The 19,609-nt window shown below is 42.6% G+C and overlaps 1 protein-coding gene across 2 annotated transcripts in view; it reads right to left on the bottom strand.

The window, feature by feature from the left end:
• Positions 1-19,609, bottom strand: part of veph1 (ventricular zone expressed PH domain-containing 1) — a 108,051-nt gene that overhangs the window by 61,585 nt on the left and 26,857 nt on the right. For both annotated transcript variants that reach the window (XM_033631872.2, XM_033631871.2), the window contains exons 4-5: positions 7,880-8,043; positions 6,377-6,586 (exon numbers count right to left, since the gene is read on the bottom strand). In XM_033631872.2, the coding sequence (XP_033487763.2) occupies positions 6,377-6,586; positions 7,880-8,043 (374 nt within the window). The remainder of the gene's footprint in view (positions 1-6,376; positions 6,587-7,879; positions 8,044-19,609) is intronic.

The following is a 19,609-nucleotide window of genomic DNA, read 5'->3' as shown; positions in this document are numbered from 1 at the left end:
AACAAACAATCAAATTCAGTATTTCCACAAACGGTGTTCAGCTCAGAGCAGAACAAGCATTTTTTGTTCATGTTGCTTCTTAAAGGCACAGCCTTTAACAAACACAGATTTTGGTGAGTGAGCATTTTGATATCAGTGAAGGAGCATACATCCATCTCCAACCTGAGATGGCGGCGATACCAAAAGGCTCAGACAACAGATGTAGCATGGTGTCGTGTGATCATGAAAATGCTTTGGAAGATGCAAACCTCCAACTGATAACAAGTAAAAACAAATATTTGTACTCCCCATTGAGGTCTGCTACATATAGGGCTCATGTCAGACATGTTTACCTGATGTGCCTGTTGACGCCATGGTGTGTGGACTATGTATACACACTACACACTATCTGGTGTGTGTCTTGTATCGTCCTTTTTACTACCTTCAGTCTTGTGTCCTCATAGGTTTGCAAGCATTTACTGTGTTGCTATGTGCTGTACCGTAGGTTTTGTAAACCCTGGCCAACAGAAGGATCTACTCTGAACCACTTTCAGATGGGTAGGAAAGATAATATAAACAGAAGAACTAAGAGTGTTAATTTAAACCATCGGATGAACAAGACTAAGAGACTCCAGCCACATTAGCAGCTGTGAGGCCGCAGCCTTCAAACATCCTCACAATGGCAATGCAAACATGCTGATGTTTAGCAGGTGTAACGTTTTTATCATTTTAATTGTGCGTGTTGTGATGTATTAGTTATCATAAAGATTTCTTCTTCTTCTTTGTGTGTGTGTGTGTGTGTGTGTGTATGTTGGTGTGTGTGAGTGCACTTGAATGCAACACTGACAAGCCCATGCAGATTTCACAGATGTGCCCCCGTACTCTGTTACCATCTGCTGTCTCCAAATTTGTCGTAGGTTGAATTCAGCTAAGCTCCACCAAAAATACTTTACTTTTTATGGTAAAGCGTGTGTTATATTTGGCATAAATGTGCCATAAAAGCTCCCCAAAACACTAACTAATGTTCTGTGATGATGTTGGATGGTTGGGGATGTATTTTAAGCAAGTAGCTGTGCAGGTTACTGTGTAGGTAACTTTAGCTTGTCAGCCGTTGGTCGCGGGTAATGTGTCAGTGCATGCTGAGCTGCACTGTTAATTAGAGCTGGCTGTGGAGGCTGATTTTCTTGTTTTATATTCACCAGTGCCGAAATAAATGCAGGTCCAAGCCGAACAGTTACTGAGAGTGGGTCATCATTTAATCTACACAACCAAGGGTACTAACCCATTACACTATCATTTGCTAACTAGTGCTAAACACAAAGTATGGCTGATGCTGACAAGAATGGCATTAGGTCTGCAGATATGTGATCATAAACTGAAAGACAAATTAGAACAAATTAGAGCTTTGACCTGATGGTGGTGCTAAATGAAAAGCCAGAGGATCACCCCGAGTTATTTCATCCTGATGGGAACATGAATGTCTAACTGAATGTCATGGCAATCCATCCAACACTTGTTGAGGCATTTCACTCAAATACAGTAATGTCAGCCCTACAGCAGCACTAAAGGAAAAGTCAGGAGATCACCAAAATTAGAAGGATGCATCATCTGGGGATCATGAATGTCTGAATCCAATTTAATGGCAATTGTAGTAGCCGTTTCAACATACCATACAAGTTCCTAGGCCACTTAGTTTGTGAGGTGTCTCGGTTTTGACTTGTGTTTCTGCTCCTTTTCTGGAGATCCACATGAGGCAGGCAAAAGGTGAACGAGGTTTAAGGCCCGAACATACTCGGGCGGAACGTTGTGCTCAGATTTTACGACCGCGCGGACTCCACTCCCCGCACCAGTGACTGCTCGGTATATATTTTTCACATCGCGGGGATTTTTCACAGACATTTTTACAGGAAACTACAACGCGGAAGTGCACTCAACTATGAAAGCCCGAATGACTGCGGACATTCCTCGTGGAGTCCGCTCCGCCTATAGTACGCCCGAGTATGGAGGATACAAAAAAGAACAACAAAATGGCAGGTCATTCTTCTGGAATTACATCTCTGGACCGACTGACATTACTGTACTGTCCTCAGAGTTATGCTACTGTTTTCTTCTTCTCCTCAAAGACAGCCAGACGGCTGATAAGACCATTAAGTGTGTTCTTATCAACGTCCTCTGTGCATGTTAGTGTCTGAGACAGCTAAACCTACATCACTGCCTCCCTCTCCAGCCCATCAGTCAGCAGTGATGCCACCCTGCAGTTTGCTCCAGTTTCTAGGCTAATTAACCTGTAATCAGCTTCTCAAGTGTTTTGGGGGCCAATAACAGTCAGCTAATGGCTGAAACACCAATTTTTACGTCAGAGGTGCCATTAGAGGCAAATGAGCAGCCAAGTCTGCGGGGCAGCCAAGTGTTTAACCCATGGGTTGGCCAAAATGAGGCTCATGGGACAAATTTAGCCTGCGCTGTAACAAATGTTGATACTGTAAGTCTTCCAGAAATGTATATTAGCTGTAGCATGATTATAGTTAGGAGTGTTTTCAAAATTGAATTCACCACTGCACCAGGAAGCTCTGCCACACATGTGTAGTTCACTGAGGTTGTCCTGTTTTTTCTTCTCTACAATAAAAATGAATTTCCTTTTCTCACAACATCTATAAAAAGTGCCTTTCTTGAGGTTAATGTTCCTTAAAATTGTGTCATGCTTGCGTCATTAGGCTGACAGTGCTGCTCCCTAACTGTCCCCACCAGGACAGTTGTTTGTTGTGTTTCTTAATTTCTATTACACTGTAGAGAGACAGATCTCTCTGAGCAGTGGGAATGTGTTTGTTTAGGACAGGCGCTGAACACTGATGTAGGTGTTAGACAGCAGTTAAAACCTCCGGATGTGCCCGGCCAGTCCGGTGGGTGAGTGTGTTTTACACTTGGCAGGACAACAGAGAGCAAGTCATGTGAGAGCGCAGCCAGTTCCTCCCTACTCATTGAAATAATCACTCCTGCGTGTTTCATTGTGTGTGTGTGTGTGTGTGTGTGTATCCACTGCTAAGCACACATCAAGAGCATTAATTATTCCCATGACATTTTTACATGATTGTGAGTATCTGTGCAGCCTGTCTCTGTTTACTACAAACAGCCTCGGCAATACAGACATTTACTGCAGAAAGCAAACAACATGTACCACCTGTGTGTGCCTTTGTGTGCCAGCTCAGAAGTTCAAAGTAAAGGCCTTTGTATTTTTTCTATGTTTTTTTTTAAATAAATCATCTGATAAAAACAAATTGGTACACAAAGAAATCTTGCACACTGAACACAATGTGATTTATGGTTTAATTCACTGTGAAAATTCCCAGTATGAGACAAAATAGAAAGACACATTTGCCCCATTGCTTCCCTGTGCGTACTGTGCGGCTATTAAATTGCACTCTGGTGTAAGCATCATCATTGCTGTCATGTATTTCTGGACAGGCTAACGTTACTGTCTCTATGTTATGGAAGTTTTTCTCGGTGGCCCCCCGTCCACTTCTGCCCTGTTTCTCTCTCTTGTTGCAGATGTATGTGTCTCACAGGTTATGCCACATTTTCTTTGCTGCTTTTAGGTCAAACAACTCTCCAAGGGCTTTTAATGGATGCAAAAAAAAAAGGCTGAGAAACCAACCTTTGTGACGGACAAAAGTCCATACAACATGAGGTCATATGTTTTTTTTTTTAAGCATGCAACAATTTGGGACAAAAACTACAAACTTGGTTTGCAACTTCCTTTGGAGCCGTAGACATATCGCATCTTTGAACCCCTGGAAAATGCAAGCTTGGGCACTGGGCGCTACTTTTGTGCCTTTTCTGTGCCAGCTTTCAAGAGCGTGTTGGCAGGTTGCATCTGAGGTTGCTAAGCAACCCCAACAAGCATGGTAACATAGTCTGTTTACCTGAAATCCTGAGTGCAGAGCTGATCTTCTTCCAGGTGCTGTTTAGGCCAATCATATGTGGGATAGATGTAAAGCTCTGGGTAGCCCTGCACTAACATGATCAACTTCTCCTTCATATTTACCACTGACTGATATTTACGGAGGAGGGGAAAGACATCTGTTGGCTGTGATTGGTTGGTCCTTGTCACATGACATGCGATGTGCGCTGCTGTGTTCCAAAAGTCGAACTCGGTTTATCTCAGGGGGCCCTGGAAAATGGGCTCTTGGGAACACTTGCACACCACGATGGTGTCGCTCTGGCATTTGAGTGCGCCTGCCTCGGGTCTACATTGAAACCCTTGAATTTGAAGGCGCAAAAAATGCAGCATGTGCACGGCCCCTTAAACACTGAATTTGTTTTGTTTTGTTTTTTTCCTTCACTCTTTCTATTTTTTTTTTTTTTTTCCCGTTCCTACTTGTCTGCATTGGTCTTCATAGCTTAGCGCCACTAAAGGGTGTAAGCTTCTTGTGAAGATTGATGCACTGTTAATCTTGCAGTCAAGTATTTTATACCCATAATGCGTGGTTGTGACCGTCACCCACCCTCCCTGGAGACTAGCCTAACAGCCTTTATTGGAAAAACTTCCTAATATGAGTCAGAGAGGGCCGTGATACACCAAAGTGTGTCAGGGGGAAAGTAAGGAAACAAGCAAGGGGGAAGGGGCAAGTGCTTAAGTCCTGAGTTATATAGTGACAGTGCATGCGGAGAAGAAGGAGGAAAAACAAACAAACAAATAAACAAACAAACGAAAAAAAAAAACAGGGGAGAAACAGGCAGTGTAGCTGATGTATTGTGGCCTTGAGGTGGTTGTGCTCCATGCAGATTATCAAAAATAAACATATACATGTCTACTATACTGTACTGAAAAACAAAAACAAAAGAGAAGTCTATACTGAACACCAAAAATGTGAGAGTCTTGGTGGAGTCTTGGTGGTGGTAGGTTTGAGAAGCAAGTGGGCCCCTTTGGAGTGATCCCATCGGTTCTTTGCGATGCATCACGGAGCTGAAGTATCGAACATGCATGCGTGTATTTGAACCCTCCCAATGTGTTTATGAAAACCATCACCAGGGTCCAGGGCCAGCCCTGCGGGGGAAGGGGGGCGGTATGGCACCCCAAGACCGCAGGAGCGCCCAGACCCCAAGACCAGGGAGCCGCAGAGGCTGCAGGACACCACGCAGGCCCAAGGACCCAGGGCGGCGATGGCCGGCACCCCGAGAGAGCCAGAGACACACCCCAGACAGGCGGGGCAGGAGAGCCCGCCCACCCACCGCCCGACGCGGACCGCCCCCACCCACCCCCAACCACCACCCGCCCCCGACCACCCGCCCGCCCCCACCCACGGACACACCCAGGGACCGCCCCCGACCCAAGGAGCCAGGCGCGGGGGCCCGGCACCGCCCCCTGGGAGAGAACCAGCACCGCACCGGACGGGCCCGCGCCAGGCGCCGGCCACCAGCAGACGCCGGACCGGACAGTAGTGAGAGGCCACCCAGGCCCGGGCAGACGAGGGAGGCAAGGAGGCGGTGATGCTGCAAGGCATATGTCCCCGGCGCATCGGGAACCAGGGGGCCGCGAAGGGCCACCCGCCCAAACCCGGGCCCCCACCAACACACAGGAGAGAGCGGCCCGCCACGAGCAGTCAATCCCCCATCGGGACCCCCTAGCAGAGGGCCCATAAACCACAGCCAGTCAGGAGGCAGAACCCCGGCAGGAACCCACAGAGCCCCCAGGGTGCCACCCGGCCCACCCGCCACAGGGCCACGGGACCCCCCAGACACCAGGAACCCAGCCACACCACCATGATGTAAATGGGCTCCCTGGCTCCAACCCTCAGCCCAGGAGGGCCGGGCCCCACTAGCCACACCATGCGTATCTACAGTGTGTGTAAACCCACCACCCCCCCTCTTACTATGATTCTCCGATCCCTGACGGAGAAACATTAACCCTACACCGTGAATGTGAGTGTGAATGCCCATAAGTGTGATGTGGTGCATTAAAATTGAAAATCCTTCACTCTTTCTAGTACCTCGTCTCACCATGTCCTTTTATCGGAGATAAGTGTATTTTTTTCTTTAAATAAATAGTTTAATATTTGAGAAATACTCTTATTTGCTTTCTTGCAGAGAGTTAGAGGAGAAAATCGATACCACTCTCATGTTTGTACGGTAAATATGAAGCCAGAGCCAACAGTCAGTTAGCTTAGCTTAGCACAAACACTGGGAGCTGGGGGAAACAGCTAGCCTGGCTCTGTCTGAAGGCAACAAAATCCTTCTACCAGCCCCCTAAAACTCACTAATAATACATTCTCTATACTCTCCCAGAGTCTACTGAAACACATGCTTCCACTTTCTCTATAAATTGAAAATCACTGCTGCAAATATATGTAAACTTGGTAATTTGTGTGAGTTTTGAGTGTTTGTGTGTGTGTGTTTGTACCTCACTAATGATACCGACGGCACCATGGATTTTGGCCACAGGACCCAGGAGAGCAGGGCATTGTTGTCCCACAATCCTCAGCGCTGGCAGGAAGCTGACCAGCGAGGAAGGGCTGGCCTGTGACACGTCCACGAGCGCACCCAACAGGGCCTCAGTCAGGGATTGGTCTCCTAGATAACTGACTAGCGTAGGCACCTGAGGGCTCAACATCTGTAAGATGAAAGCATTATTCATTATTTGTCACTCTTGTCACCACCACTCACTACCAAACAGAGGCTTATGTGTCTTTAATGAAGGCTGGAGGTGAGACGAGGGACAGTGGAGCGAGATGATAGGACTGGTGACTAATAAAACAAAAGACAAAAGCTTGACTGTAGCACTGTCTGGACAAACTGAGCGAGCGAACAGTTCCTCCTCATTATCTGGACTGGTCACACTGGACCGGATCAGACTAACAATGCCCACCATTGCCGGCCCTCCTGCTGCTAGTTTATGAGTCACTTGTCCTGAATAATCATATTAATATCAAACATTACTTGTTCATCAAAGAGAAGATGTTTCACTCCATTAAACTGAAGTTATGCAATTTCAAAGTTCAAATTATTACTTCTAATCTTTTCAGTCATTTCCAGTAAGCGGATATTAGGATGCAGAAGATTTGGTAACTTTTCTGACGGATGCAGCCACAACAGAAATATTTTGGACTGTGCGGGGGGTTCCGATTAGAATAACTCCAGATGGCTGGTTTTGTTTCTCCAGTGCTTAACGTGTGAGTGAGACTGTACATGTTTTATCACCATGTGCTCTGTTTCCTGGTATGTGGTACTTTCTTCTTGTGCTGAACATCAGCAGCTCTGCTCCGAAATGTGCAGGATTAAGGGAATTCCTACTTAGAAATGTGTACTCCACATGCAGTGCTCCACATTTACTCACTCCGAACAATGTTCCAGTGACTTTTTTTCAGCATTTCAACATGAGCTCATTACAGGATATGGCGAAGTCGAATGGTAAGAGCTCTGATTAAGCTTGACTCATGGGCTAAAATGGTACGAAAAAAGCCACACACGTACTCCACTGTAAGGCAAAGCCAAGTTAAATGTAAACTTATGCCAAGGCCATAGACTTTTGATTTAGTTGGATCGTGCTTTGTTTTCAGAAAACACCACAGTCTGATGTACTTCATTATCATTTAAATGATGGTATGTAATGCTGCTGAAAGGCTGCTAACAGTATTTTAGATGTTACAAGGCTTCTTGAAAATGTTATTACAAGGCTGACAAAGATGGGGCCGACAAAAAGTTTCAAAACATATGAGGAATGTAATTTATATTTCAATCGCTGGTAAAGTAACAGTGCTTTAAGCAGGATAATTTACTTTGGCCCATGTTATTAAAAAAAAAAAAATGACAGTCTTTTGATGGACAGCGAATAGTTTGATGATTCCCACAGTACATTGGAGCTTATTGCTACTATAACTAAACAAAAAACAACACAAACACTCACTAGTGGATGTTGCTCGGCAACAATTTGAATCAGTCTGATGAGGTGTTGTTGCTCTGGGGACTCCAGCTGAGACATCATCGCGGTGAGGTTGCCTAGGTGACAGTGGATGGTATCTGGCTGTCTGGGGTAAACTGAGGGTAACACCCGTAACAACATGTGGTTACCTGCCGGAGAGACAGAGAGACAGAGTTGCTTTCAGTGAGCTTTATTTGGATGTTGAAAGAGGCTGCCATATAAACAGTTAGACAGACAAAAAAGATTCAGTGCCCAGTGTGAATAGTAGAATTTGAGACATGAATCTTGTCTCATAAAATTCCCAAAATAGAAGAAATTTTAGATTTAATTCTATGTAAATGAACCCCCAAAATTCCAGTCTTTTGCATTACACTGATAGTTGTTTCTATTACTTTAACATCATTGAGAGTAGTCTGGATAACAGAAGCACCTCTCTGGACCAATTGCATCAAAGCCCCGTTTCCACTGAGCAGTACGGTTCAGTTCAGTTCAGTTCGCTACCCTTTTTTCTTTGTTTCCACTGTGAAAAGCTGTGGATGGTACCAATGGAACCGTCCGTACCGTCCCCATTTTTGGTCCCCCCTCTGTTGGGGTACCTAGCACACAGATCTGGTACTAAAAGGTGGAGCTGTGAACACTGCAGTCTGTTGATTGGTCGATAGAGTAAGGTCACTCTGCTCAGGGCTGAGTTGTGGCTGGTTTTGAGGCTCATGTAACCACTGTTCATACTGTGGAGAGTTGTTTTAGTAGGCTGAAACTATAAAATAAAGGATGTTTTGCTGCCTCTTGCAGCAGCTGGAGTCAGAGAAAAAATAACTTAATTCTCACTGGGCCGACTGCCGGCAACTTTTAAGGTGTAATGTTTGCTTGTAATGTTACTCAATGCATGAGTTGACAACATGAATCCATCAGCACACCTTCAATTTTACTGTGACAACTTTGACCATCACTTTAGTTTTTATATGACACATACTTTTAGTAATGAGTGGATCTTCAAGCGTTTAAAAATATATATTAATTTCAACCGGATTATGTGAATAATCTGCATATATCCCAATCCTCACTTGAAGAAAAAAAAGCATTAGAGATTTCCTCCATCAGACTTCTTGCTATTGATGTCACTACATTCCCAGACTCCAACAATTAACTCAATGACTATAATTTTATTACTAACAAAAGGACTGAAAGCCAAAACTATGAAAATCAGACCCATGTCGCCTGAAACCGGAATTTTGCTTTAAGCTGTTTGTGGTGTAACTGTATTGTAACATCATGCGCATTTCACCCGCAACTGAAGATCCCCCGTCATGATAAAACATCTGTGTTCTGTAAATAAGACTTTCTCCATTTGTTGTCAATATTCCTTCAATGATGCTGATGCAGGGAAAAAGAAAAAGTCAGTGATGACGCACAACTGGACATAAAGGCATTTGTAAATCAGCACGCAGCCCAACAAAACCCACGGCATTACCCAACAGCCTTTGACTCACGTATGACACATCTTTAAATGATTCACATCGCAGAACAAAGACCCCTGTTTTCAGATGGTAGGTTCATTATTGGTGACATTTCAAGATTTCAGACAATGGCTTTTGTGTTTGACGGTGAACCGAATGCCAGACAACAAGAGATACTGTAATTTTAATGTGTAACCACAGAAACCTTTTGGAGCTCGTATAAAAGTTATATAGAATAGAGCTATTTATAACAGATGCTGCAGGGTTTAAACCACCGACAAATAATATATGGTGTTGATGTTTGGGAAATGATTCTAATAATCTATCATATATTCAGGACAGATGGAAAAACTAAGTGAACAAAGACAGTTTGACAAACGCAGGATTAAAAGGTGATAGACTGATATTTAATGAGGTAACAAATGGAGGGTGGTTAATCAGATTTCATCGATGCAAAAACATAAACACAGCAAAAACAAGAACGTCTGTGCTGAATCCAAACAGCAACACTTCACTTCCAAGGTGCGTGGAGAAGAGGAATGTCAAAAGTCCTGAAACAGAGGGCTCGGCCGCAACAAGTGAACATGCCATCTGCTGTCATTTTAACTTGACCAGCAGACTTCATGACAAGGTGATTGGCTGTTGAAACAGGTGATGTGCTTTACGGTCTAAACCAGGTGCCAGTGATTTGACCAGCTGAGTTGCAGGTGACACCATCAGCCGGCTTCAGTCGAGCTCAGATGGCCAGTTCACACCGCTGCAACAAACAGGCAACAAGGTCCAACAACGGCCGACTGGTGCAAACAGTGTCGGACACAATGCAAAAACAAAGGCGACAAACGTTCACCGACATCCTGACACTGACCAACGGCCGACCATCGGCTTGGCGTGTCAGGGCCCCAAGGCATTTAACTCAAAACCACAAATGTGAACCTCATATTGACAGTAGAAGAAAAGTCAAGGGATGACCAACATCCTTGTCCAAACTTTCACTGCAATTTATCCATTTCCATTTCACTCTGGACTAAACTGATGTACCTGCAAACCGACTGACGTCACCGTCTCAAGAGCCATGCCCCTATCCAGTAAATTTCAGTCCATGCAGTGACAGCAGATTTGCCTTTGCATTGACGTCTTGAGGCAAAATGACAGCAGTTATCATATGTATTTATCATTAACATCTGTTCCATGGGATTTTCAAACAGCCAGTACGTGGTGAACTTTTGTCTGTCTAATAAAAATCTTACAGCGGGAACCTAAATAAATGGTTTGGCATAACAGGTGATTCACATCTATAAATCACTTTAACCACAGGCTTTATCCTGCAGGACTGACTGTTCTGTTCTGTACTGTACTGTGTTGAGGCAGAGGAGGGAAGAAGAGTGCACATAAATACAGAAGTTGGTCGCTGGCTCCTGTGATGTCCCTTTCACTTCCCTTTAATCCTAGATTACACCGTGCAACATCGCAATCACACACCCATCTCTACACTTACCACACAAATCACCATAAAACAGAGACAGATACAGTTCATGTACAGAAAGAGCAAACTTGTAATGATTATAAAGTTAGGGTTGTAGCATTTACAGGTCTGTTCAGAGGAATGTTAAAAGGCAGGAGGAGGATTTATAGGAGTGTGCCTGTTAGAGCACAATCGCCCACATTGAAACATAAGGTGTAGATTTTGGGGGAGGATGCAGGGGACGTGTTGCCCTCAATATTTAGAATAATGGCATTTGTCCCCCCAATGAAAACATGAAAGTGCAGAGGACTTTTATTTTGATGAAACTGAAGACATTTCCGACAGTAAACTGACGCAGAAAAGACAAAAACTGATACATAAAAATTCACCAGAAAGCAGGAAACACAGATAGTACACGAGAAACGAATATACTCTTTTAATTATTGATTAAATTCACTTATTAACCAATATTTCATTTTGTAAAACCATCTTATTTGACTCTCACTGTGTCCTCCCACAATGTCCTGTGTGTGCGTGTGTGTGTGGTGTGTGCACAGTATCTGACCTTCATACCTTCATTCCAACAAAGCCTACACCCAACCCATCCTCATGACTTACAAATCTCAATAAAATATCCTGTAACGACCTTTGGTTCTTGAGCACACAAGGGCGACATTTTTCCCCTCAGACATTTTCCTGATGAACCCACTCATCTGTCAAACTATTGTTAACTTCATGTGAGGAGGCGGGAGAGGACGTGACAGCTTTCTTTTGCTGTGCTGTTTTCAAATCGGCACATAAGAATCCCAAGGTGAGTTGCAAAAAAAAAAAAACAACAACATTTACCAATTCTTTTAGAGACAGTGTGAATAAAAACTGACTTTAATACAGCTATTGGCTGTATTGTTACCTAAGAGGACACTAAAAGAGTCTGAGTCATGGGGAAAATGATTTTCAGTGTCTTTGCTGTAATATGGCAGTAAAAAGCCATTTCATCCCACAGCAATGACAAAACCATAAAGCGAAGGCATCACTAACAGCGCTGGGACCAGTGTATCAACATCAGTAACTTTCCGAGATCTCTATTAAAGATGCATATTTCATTTTATGCAATTTTACATGACATTTTAGCCCTCGAAAGGATAGCACATGACAGAAGAGCAAAAAGAAGGTGTTTGACATTTCCCTAAAATCTAGCCCTGTTTCCTACTGTATAAAAATGACCATATAAAAGTCAATAGGAATCATTTTTAAAAAGGCAAGCTACTAGTGCTAAAGATGTCCGTTGTGGCAGCTCTGACGCAATTAGTAGTTTTAGATTAGGACCACAACTACGGATTATTTTTATTATCAAGTCATCTATCAATTAATCTCTTGAGTAATCACTTAGATTTTAAAAAGTCAGCAAATTGTGATCAGACATACCAAGGAACCATAGTGACATTTTCAAATGTCTTGTTGTGTCGGACCAGCAGTCAACAAGACTAAAGGCCCCATGTCCACCAAAGCATTTCTTTTTTCAGCTGAAAATGTGAAGCGCTGCTCAGGCTGTGTAAAAAGTAACAGTGATGAGTGCAGCATTTTACCCATTGTTGAACGTTTTTCAATTCTTGACAATCAGGAAAAACACCAAATGTGTGGTGCCCAGCACCTCGTCTCATCATAGAAAGATGAGGTCAACATGGAAATGCCAAAAACCGCAGTTCCTCTAACGGCCACTTGAGGCGACCTCAATTCCCATTGAACCCCATTTTAAAATGCCCAACTTTACAGCAGAAATAAACAAGTTTACAACCTGGTACAAAAAATGGTTTTGGTCTCTATAGCTAATCCCTAATCATGACAACTGTACGGGGGTTAAATTTTCAACTCACCTATTTACATTTTATTAAGGCTGAAAGTTACAAATAATTAAGGGCGGGCAGCTTTGAGTGACAAGCTGTCTGCCAATCCACCCCTCGCTCATCCACAGGTCTACACTCTCGTCCAAATATGGTCACTTCTGGCTCCAAAGAAACCAAGATGGCAACAGCCAAAATGTCCAACTCCAGTCTACAAAACGGCAGTCCACAAAGCAATGGGTGACGTGATAGCTATGTCCATTATTTTTACAGTCTATGCTCATCACACTGCCAGCAGTTTTAGCCTACTGTAAATATTAAAAAAAAATAAGCCGACCTCAGGAAAAAACACTTTGGTGGACACAGTCTACAGCTGTGCTAGCAATATTGTGAAGTACTGAGAACTAAATGCTAACATCAATATGCTCACAATGACAGTGCCAGGATGCTGATGCTTAGCAGACACGTTTATACCACGTTCACTATCTTAGCTTAGCATGCTAACGTTTGCTAATCGGGGCGGTTGTGGCTCAGAGGTAGAGCGGGTCGTCCGCTAATCAGTGGTTCGATCCCCGGATCCTCCAGTCCACATTTCAAAGTGATCTTGAGCAAAATACTGAACCCCAAATTGCTCCTATTGACTGCTCCATCAGTGTGTGAGTGTGTTCAAAACTGAGTAGCAGGTGGCACCTTGTATGGTAGCCTCGGCCACCAGTGTGTGTGTGAATGGGTGAATGTGACTCGTAGTGTAAAAAGCGCTTTGAGTGGTCGAAGGATGAGAAAGGCGCTATACAAGTGCAAGATCATTTACCATGCAGGTCCATTAATTAGCACTAAACACAGAGTATAGCTGAGGCTGATGGGGATTTCGTCAGTTTTGCCGGTATTTGGTCTTGAATGAAAATATTGACCAAGTTACAATTTTTGATCAGATGGTAGTGCGAGATGAAAAGTCATCAGGATACATCATGTGGAAACCATGCGTGAGCGCACAAAGGTGTTCCAGTCTGGACCAAAACTGTTGCATCAAAGCCAAAGACTCAAAGATTCTGTGTCATATTATGGAAGAGTAAGCCAGAAAATATTTCACATGTAAGAAGCTTTTGTTTGAAACAATGAATCACTTGTCATAATTGTCGCATCATTAATTTCCAAATAGTCAATTAACTGACTGTTGTTGCAGCCCTGTTTCGGACAGAGACAGCAACATTCCATTACAATACACATAACCTGCCAAAAGACACTTATGCAAGCTGAGTTACTGTACAGGACAAAAATGCAGAGATCAGCACAAATGATATCCAGTGGGATGTTTCTGGATAGCTTTACGACTTCAACGTGTTTTCTGTAGTAGCTTCCAACACTCATTTCGTGTATGTACGTCTCGTAAGTCGTATTTCACCCAGCTCGAATAACCCTAGGCGGGTGAGGGCGGAAGAAACTGTCAAAATGTTTCATGCATAAAAAATATTTTACATTTAAATCATAAAGGGAAAACCATAACACTGTACCTAATGCATGCAAGTGCAATTCACTGACACACACACAGAGACAGTGTCTCCTGCAAAGTTTAAACTCTGTGACCACCCCCCCCCCTCACCTAGATAACTTCACCCGTACAGACTCTCTGTTGGTGTGTGAAAGACAAAATGTCCTGTCCTTTCTGAATGGAACCACCTCCTCCTCCTCCTCCTATATTGTTATTAAGAATACTCATGATGCTTTCAGGATGTGATCAAGCCCTAAAAGACACATTACTCAGCATTCCTGTCTCTTACTGCTGAGTCAGCAGAAGGTAAGTGCAGCTGGAGGTGTAGTTGATGCATCTGTGTGCCTCATGTCATATGATATAATATCCCCTGGTGTAGTCCTTTCAATAATACTTAAACAAAGGAGCAGGACATTTGTCATTGCATAGGCACTTGTTGAACTAAAGCCGTGATTAATTTATGTTTAAACATCTAAAACTACTGAGTTAAGTTTTGGAAAGGCTGCCTTGAATGGTTACATGCAAGGAGACGAGATGCAAACCCTATTCTCTTGTACACTTTGTCTGACCCACTCCACAAGACTTTTCATTGTACTTGTACGAACGAATTTCCAATGCTGTAATTTTTCTACAGAAGAAAGTCTCACCTCCAAACTAATCGCTCTGTCCCTTGAAATTGACCCTTTCTAGATGGAGGATCATATTTGACAATGGATAAAAATGCTTCTACTCCTCCTGCTCTCGACAAAGGCATCATTTTTTTAGTGACCTGACATTTTTAAACATCACAATACAATTTTAACATACTGTATCTGGTAAAATAAAGCCCCTTCTCAGACAGTAAAAATATTTGCCTTAATATAGACAGGAAATCAGATAAAACACCTGATATACTGTAGATTTTATGGTTTTAAAACAGCAACAAATTCTCACTCCAACCTCGTCACATGTTTTGGTCATGGACCATCCATGTCCAGATATGACATGCAAGGTACCCTGGGTGCATTGGTCTGGGACACTGTGTTAAGTTCTGGCTGTTACATGCATTGTCTTCTTTCAAAATATGCTTCCGTTTTCACAGGAAATTTAATGTTTACATACAGTCTCTTTCAAAATAAATGCACTACGACAGTACAACAATGCAAATTGACGCTTTTTTTTCATTCAACAACACAAACACTTAGTTGGGTTTAGGAAAAAGGAACAGGGTTTGGCTTTAGAATCTTACGGGACATGATCACCGCTCTCCCAGGTGAAAGTCTTGGTTGTTGTTAAACTATAACGGCAACCGTCCACTTATCATGTCGACTGTAAGGACGCCTCTTTTCGTCAGCGTCTGATGCTGCAAGTCACCGCCCAAGCGCCGAATTTCGATGACTTCGGACTGAGACCAGGTTGAGAATAGGCAGTGGAGCCAGATTTCTCAGATGAATCATGCATGAAGGTTTAGACTCCTGCAAGGTAACATCTGATCTTGTAAATTACATAATATTTTCTCACGATTTCTTCAGTATAAGTCACATCAATCAAAGAATGCATGCACTGCATAAGACACAAACATGCACAATATACCTTCACACACACTGAAGTGATTTCTGCTCTGGTCTATCAGAGGAATATGTATGATGTGTTTCCAGTTGGCTTGGTTCCCACTATAGGTCACAGTCATATAGAGAAACGTGGAAACATTTACTCGCATGCACACACATGCTGTGCATATACCCACACGTTTTGTGTGTCTTTTTCAAATTTTATCTTTAAGCATATAACATCTGTCTGCCTCTATATATGATAAGGCATTATACTCTTTTAAGCTTTATATTTTTAATCTAAGTATGGGCACTGCCACTCTGTTTCAGTGCCTTTCTAATTTTATTCAGTAACATAAATAAAATACCTCCAACTAAACCTGTGTTTATTCCACATTCCAAATTCACTTCACCATTTGTCCAGCATAAATACAGCTTTATGTTTCATTTTATTTCATTTCATTTCCATCCAAAGACATAAAGTCAAGGTTTCCCACTGATTTTTTGCCAAAATTCCAGCTATGTCCTTACTTGATCTACATTCTTCAATGTGGTATCAATTGAAAGATCAGAACCCATGTTTTCATCAGATTTTCATCACTTGTTTCTGTGTTGTGATTTATGAGACATGTGTGTCCTCCTTTGCTCTCTACGTGATGTTTTCACAACTTTTTAAATTGTGGCCTAAGAATGTAACATAAATATATAATATAAAGAACAGTGTGGTTCACAGTCTGTCCAGAAAAATAATGTTACTGTTAACAGCAGGGATGTGAGGATAAAAATCAATGTGCTGACCACTGTCGGAGAAGAGTAGTTTAATACACGTCTGAAACACTGTGTTTCACTGCCCTCTGTGGCTGAGAGCTTAAAGTTTGTTGTACCTGTGACCACACCCAACGGGGATGTCACAGTGTACTGGAGTACACCTCTATGTCACAAATCCTTCACAAGCAAAATGTTGTAACAACTTAAATTGACAAAATAAATTTTCTTTGCCTGGTCAGAGACTGTTGGCAGTGGATACTCATGATGATACTCACTTCATATAAATCCCAAACATACAACATGTCATACGATGCATGTACTAACAATCCCAGTCTTAAACACGTGGTTAAGGTTGAGAAATGGTCACAGTTAGGTTTAGAAAAAAGATCATGGTGTGAACTAAAATAATACTTTTGGTACGTAATTTTGTAACCTCCGTAACATCATGTACTCACAAAATGTATTCACCCACAAAAAAACAACAACATTTGTGTGTCAATTCATTTATTTTTCTTGCATACCTCCACAGAAAACGGCAAACATTGATCTATTGATTGGTTGGGGACCACGTTTAACAACAGCAAAGCTTTATCAAAACATCCTCTTATACACTCTCACACAACTCGTGCAGTATAATCCAAGCCTCATTTATCCAGTCGCATGCTCAGTACTTCCCAAACACATGCATTTTCACAAAACATCCTCACTATCAGATTCTGGCTTTGAAGTGGGGATAGATAAATTTCCTTTTCAGTTCAGTTTTACATGGTAAGGTAAGGTACATGGTAAGGTACTGAGCAAACACCTGGATAAATGAGACTTGGATTATCCTGCATGAGTTGTGTGAGAGTTTTTAAACTGATGTTTTGCTGTTGTTAAACGTGGTCCTCAATCAATCAATAAATTAACAGTTTTAACGTTTTCCATGGAGGGATGCGAGAAAAACATAGTTTCCTGATGAATTCAAATGAACACAGCACAACAATGATCATTTTGTGGGTTAACTATTCCTTTACGTTACGGAACTTGTAATAAGTCAGCAGTGACTTTTGCTTTGACATGGGACACGAACAACAATCTCCTGGGTGAAAGTCCTGTGTTTGTTTGACCCATCCATCCACCCTGACCTACGTGTTACTCTTTATACTACATCACTTGACTTCCTCCTTTGCTCCTGTCATAATTACTAAAGCCAATAGAGGTCGCTGCCTAACTATAAAGGTAAATACAGGTCGAGCCTGGTCTCACTCTGAAGTCGTTGAAATTCGGTGCTTGGGCAGTGACTTGCGGCGTCAGAAACCAACGAAAAAGGTGTCCTTTAACGTCGATATGCTATGCCACCAGTTGCCGTTATAGTTTAATGGTGCCCGGTGGCAAAAATTAAGTGGCAAAAGTCAGATTGGAGCAGGCTGGAGGGGTGGTGGATGGGTCTAACAAACACCAACCTTCACTCGAAAGAGCAAAGTTCACGTCCCGTAAGATTCTAAAGCCAAACCCTACTCTTTTTTTCCTAAACCTAACCATGTTTGTTGCTGAAGGAAAAAAATGTCAATTTGCAGTTTATTTTGAAAGAGACTGTATGTAAACGGTAACTTTCCTGTGAAAACAGAAGTGAATTTTAAAGAAGACAATGCGTGTAACAGGCAGAACTTGACACAGCGTCCCAGAACGTCAACAACCAATGCACCAAGGGTACCTTGCACGTCGTATGTGGACGTGGAAAGTCCATGACAATATGTGACGAGGGCGGAGTGAGAATGTCTTGATGAGTTGTAATAAGCTTGGAGAAGGTGGTCTGAAACATATTGCTGCAGCTCCTGAGTAAAAAATAAAACACCTCCCATCTTGTCCATTACAGGATTTTTTACTGAGGACGTACCAGACAACAGCAGTCTAGAAATGTGCACCCAGTTGACAGGTGTGCAGAAAAATAACATCCTGCAAAAGAAAGTGTTAAATTTCACACTTTTTTTTGAGAAAATATAACAGCTTTAATGAACTGGCAACAGGTTAAACCAATATTGTGTCCCATCAAGTGGCAATACAGAGCTAAATGAAACAGCTTTTGCTACTCCACACAACTTCCTCTCTGTCTGTGCAGCTGTCTGAATGAAAAGGCTGCTTCACAACAGATAACAAGCGAACAAGTGTGTGTTTCAGCTGGTATTTGAGCGAGAGAAAACAGACACAATGAATAAGGGACACAGACAGACAGAAAGTTGGAGGGAGGGGGAGTGGGATGAGAACGGGAGAGGGGGCAAATCCTAAAATCTCATGAGGAAGTCATTATTTCCATCCCCCTGAAAACACACGCATACACACGAGAGTATATATACTCACAGCAGATAAATGCACGTAGAGTATATACACAGAAATACACACATGGTGAGGCTGACAAATAAATAAATAAACACAGCAAAGCAGGAGAACAATAAACCCATTTAGAAACCCCCGACGTCTGGGTTCCATTCAAACTTCCTCACACACACACACACACACACACACCGTCTCGGCATGGGGCAAAAATCAGGAAAGCTTGTGCTCTCTTTTTCTCCTCCCCCTTCCATTACCTCTTTCCCCTCTCACTCCTTCTCTCTGTGAGTCGCAGGGGCTGCAGTTATATCTGATTACGACATACAGGCTACCTCCAACGACGCATTACTCACCGCCTCGCTCGCAGGCTGGAGCGCTGCTTCTACATTTCTGTGCTTGTGAGAGCCACATGTTTTCACAAGGACGGAAATTTAGGGAAATTTTCAAACATTTACTTATTTTCTCAAAGGATGTTCCCCACGTGTTGGACTGTATGAGTTTGTGTAATAACAGGGTTTAAAGGGGGACTATGCACATTTCCAAAACTGGTACAGTCCAAAAATATTAGTAAAAATGAACAATTCTCTCCCAATTCCCAAGTGCTAAAACTCAAATTTGTGATGTCATCAGGTATAAAGTCTTGAGCTGTTTCATAAACAACAAATGCTGAAAGATGTATAATTGACACTGAGAGCACCCAGGGGAATGTTTTGAGTATATGGATACTTTTTCTGTGTCCGAACTCCCATTAATTGTCTATGGAGCAGCTCTAGACTTTACACTTGATGGCATCACATGTTTGACACTTACCTATATGGTTTCTAGCTTTGACAGAGAGTGGCTCATCTTCACAAAA

The sequence above is a fragment of the Epinephelus lanceolatus genome, chromosome 4 (genome assembly GCF_041903045.1).
Source record: "Epinephelus lanceolatus isolate andai-2023 chromosome 4, ASM4190304v1, whole genome shotgun sequence".
NCBI lineage: Eukaryota > Metazoa > Chordata > Actinopteri > Perciformes > Serranidae > Epinephelus > Epinephelus lanceolatus.
This window is presented reverse-complemented; position numbering and strand designations above follow the sequence as displayed.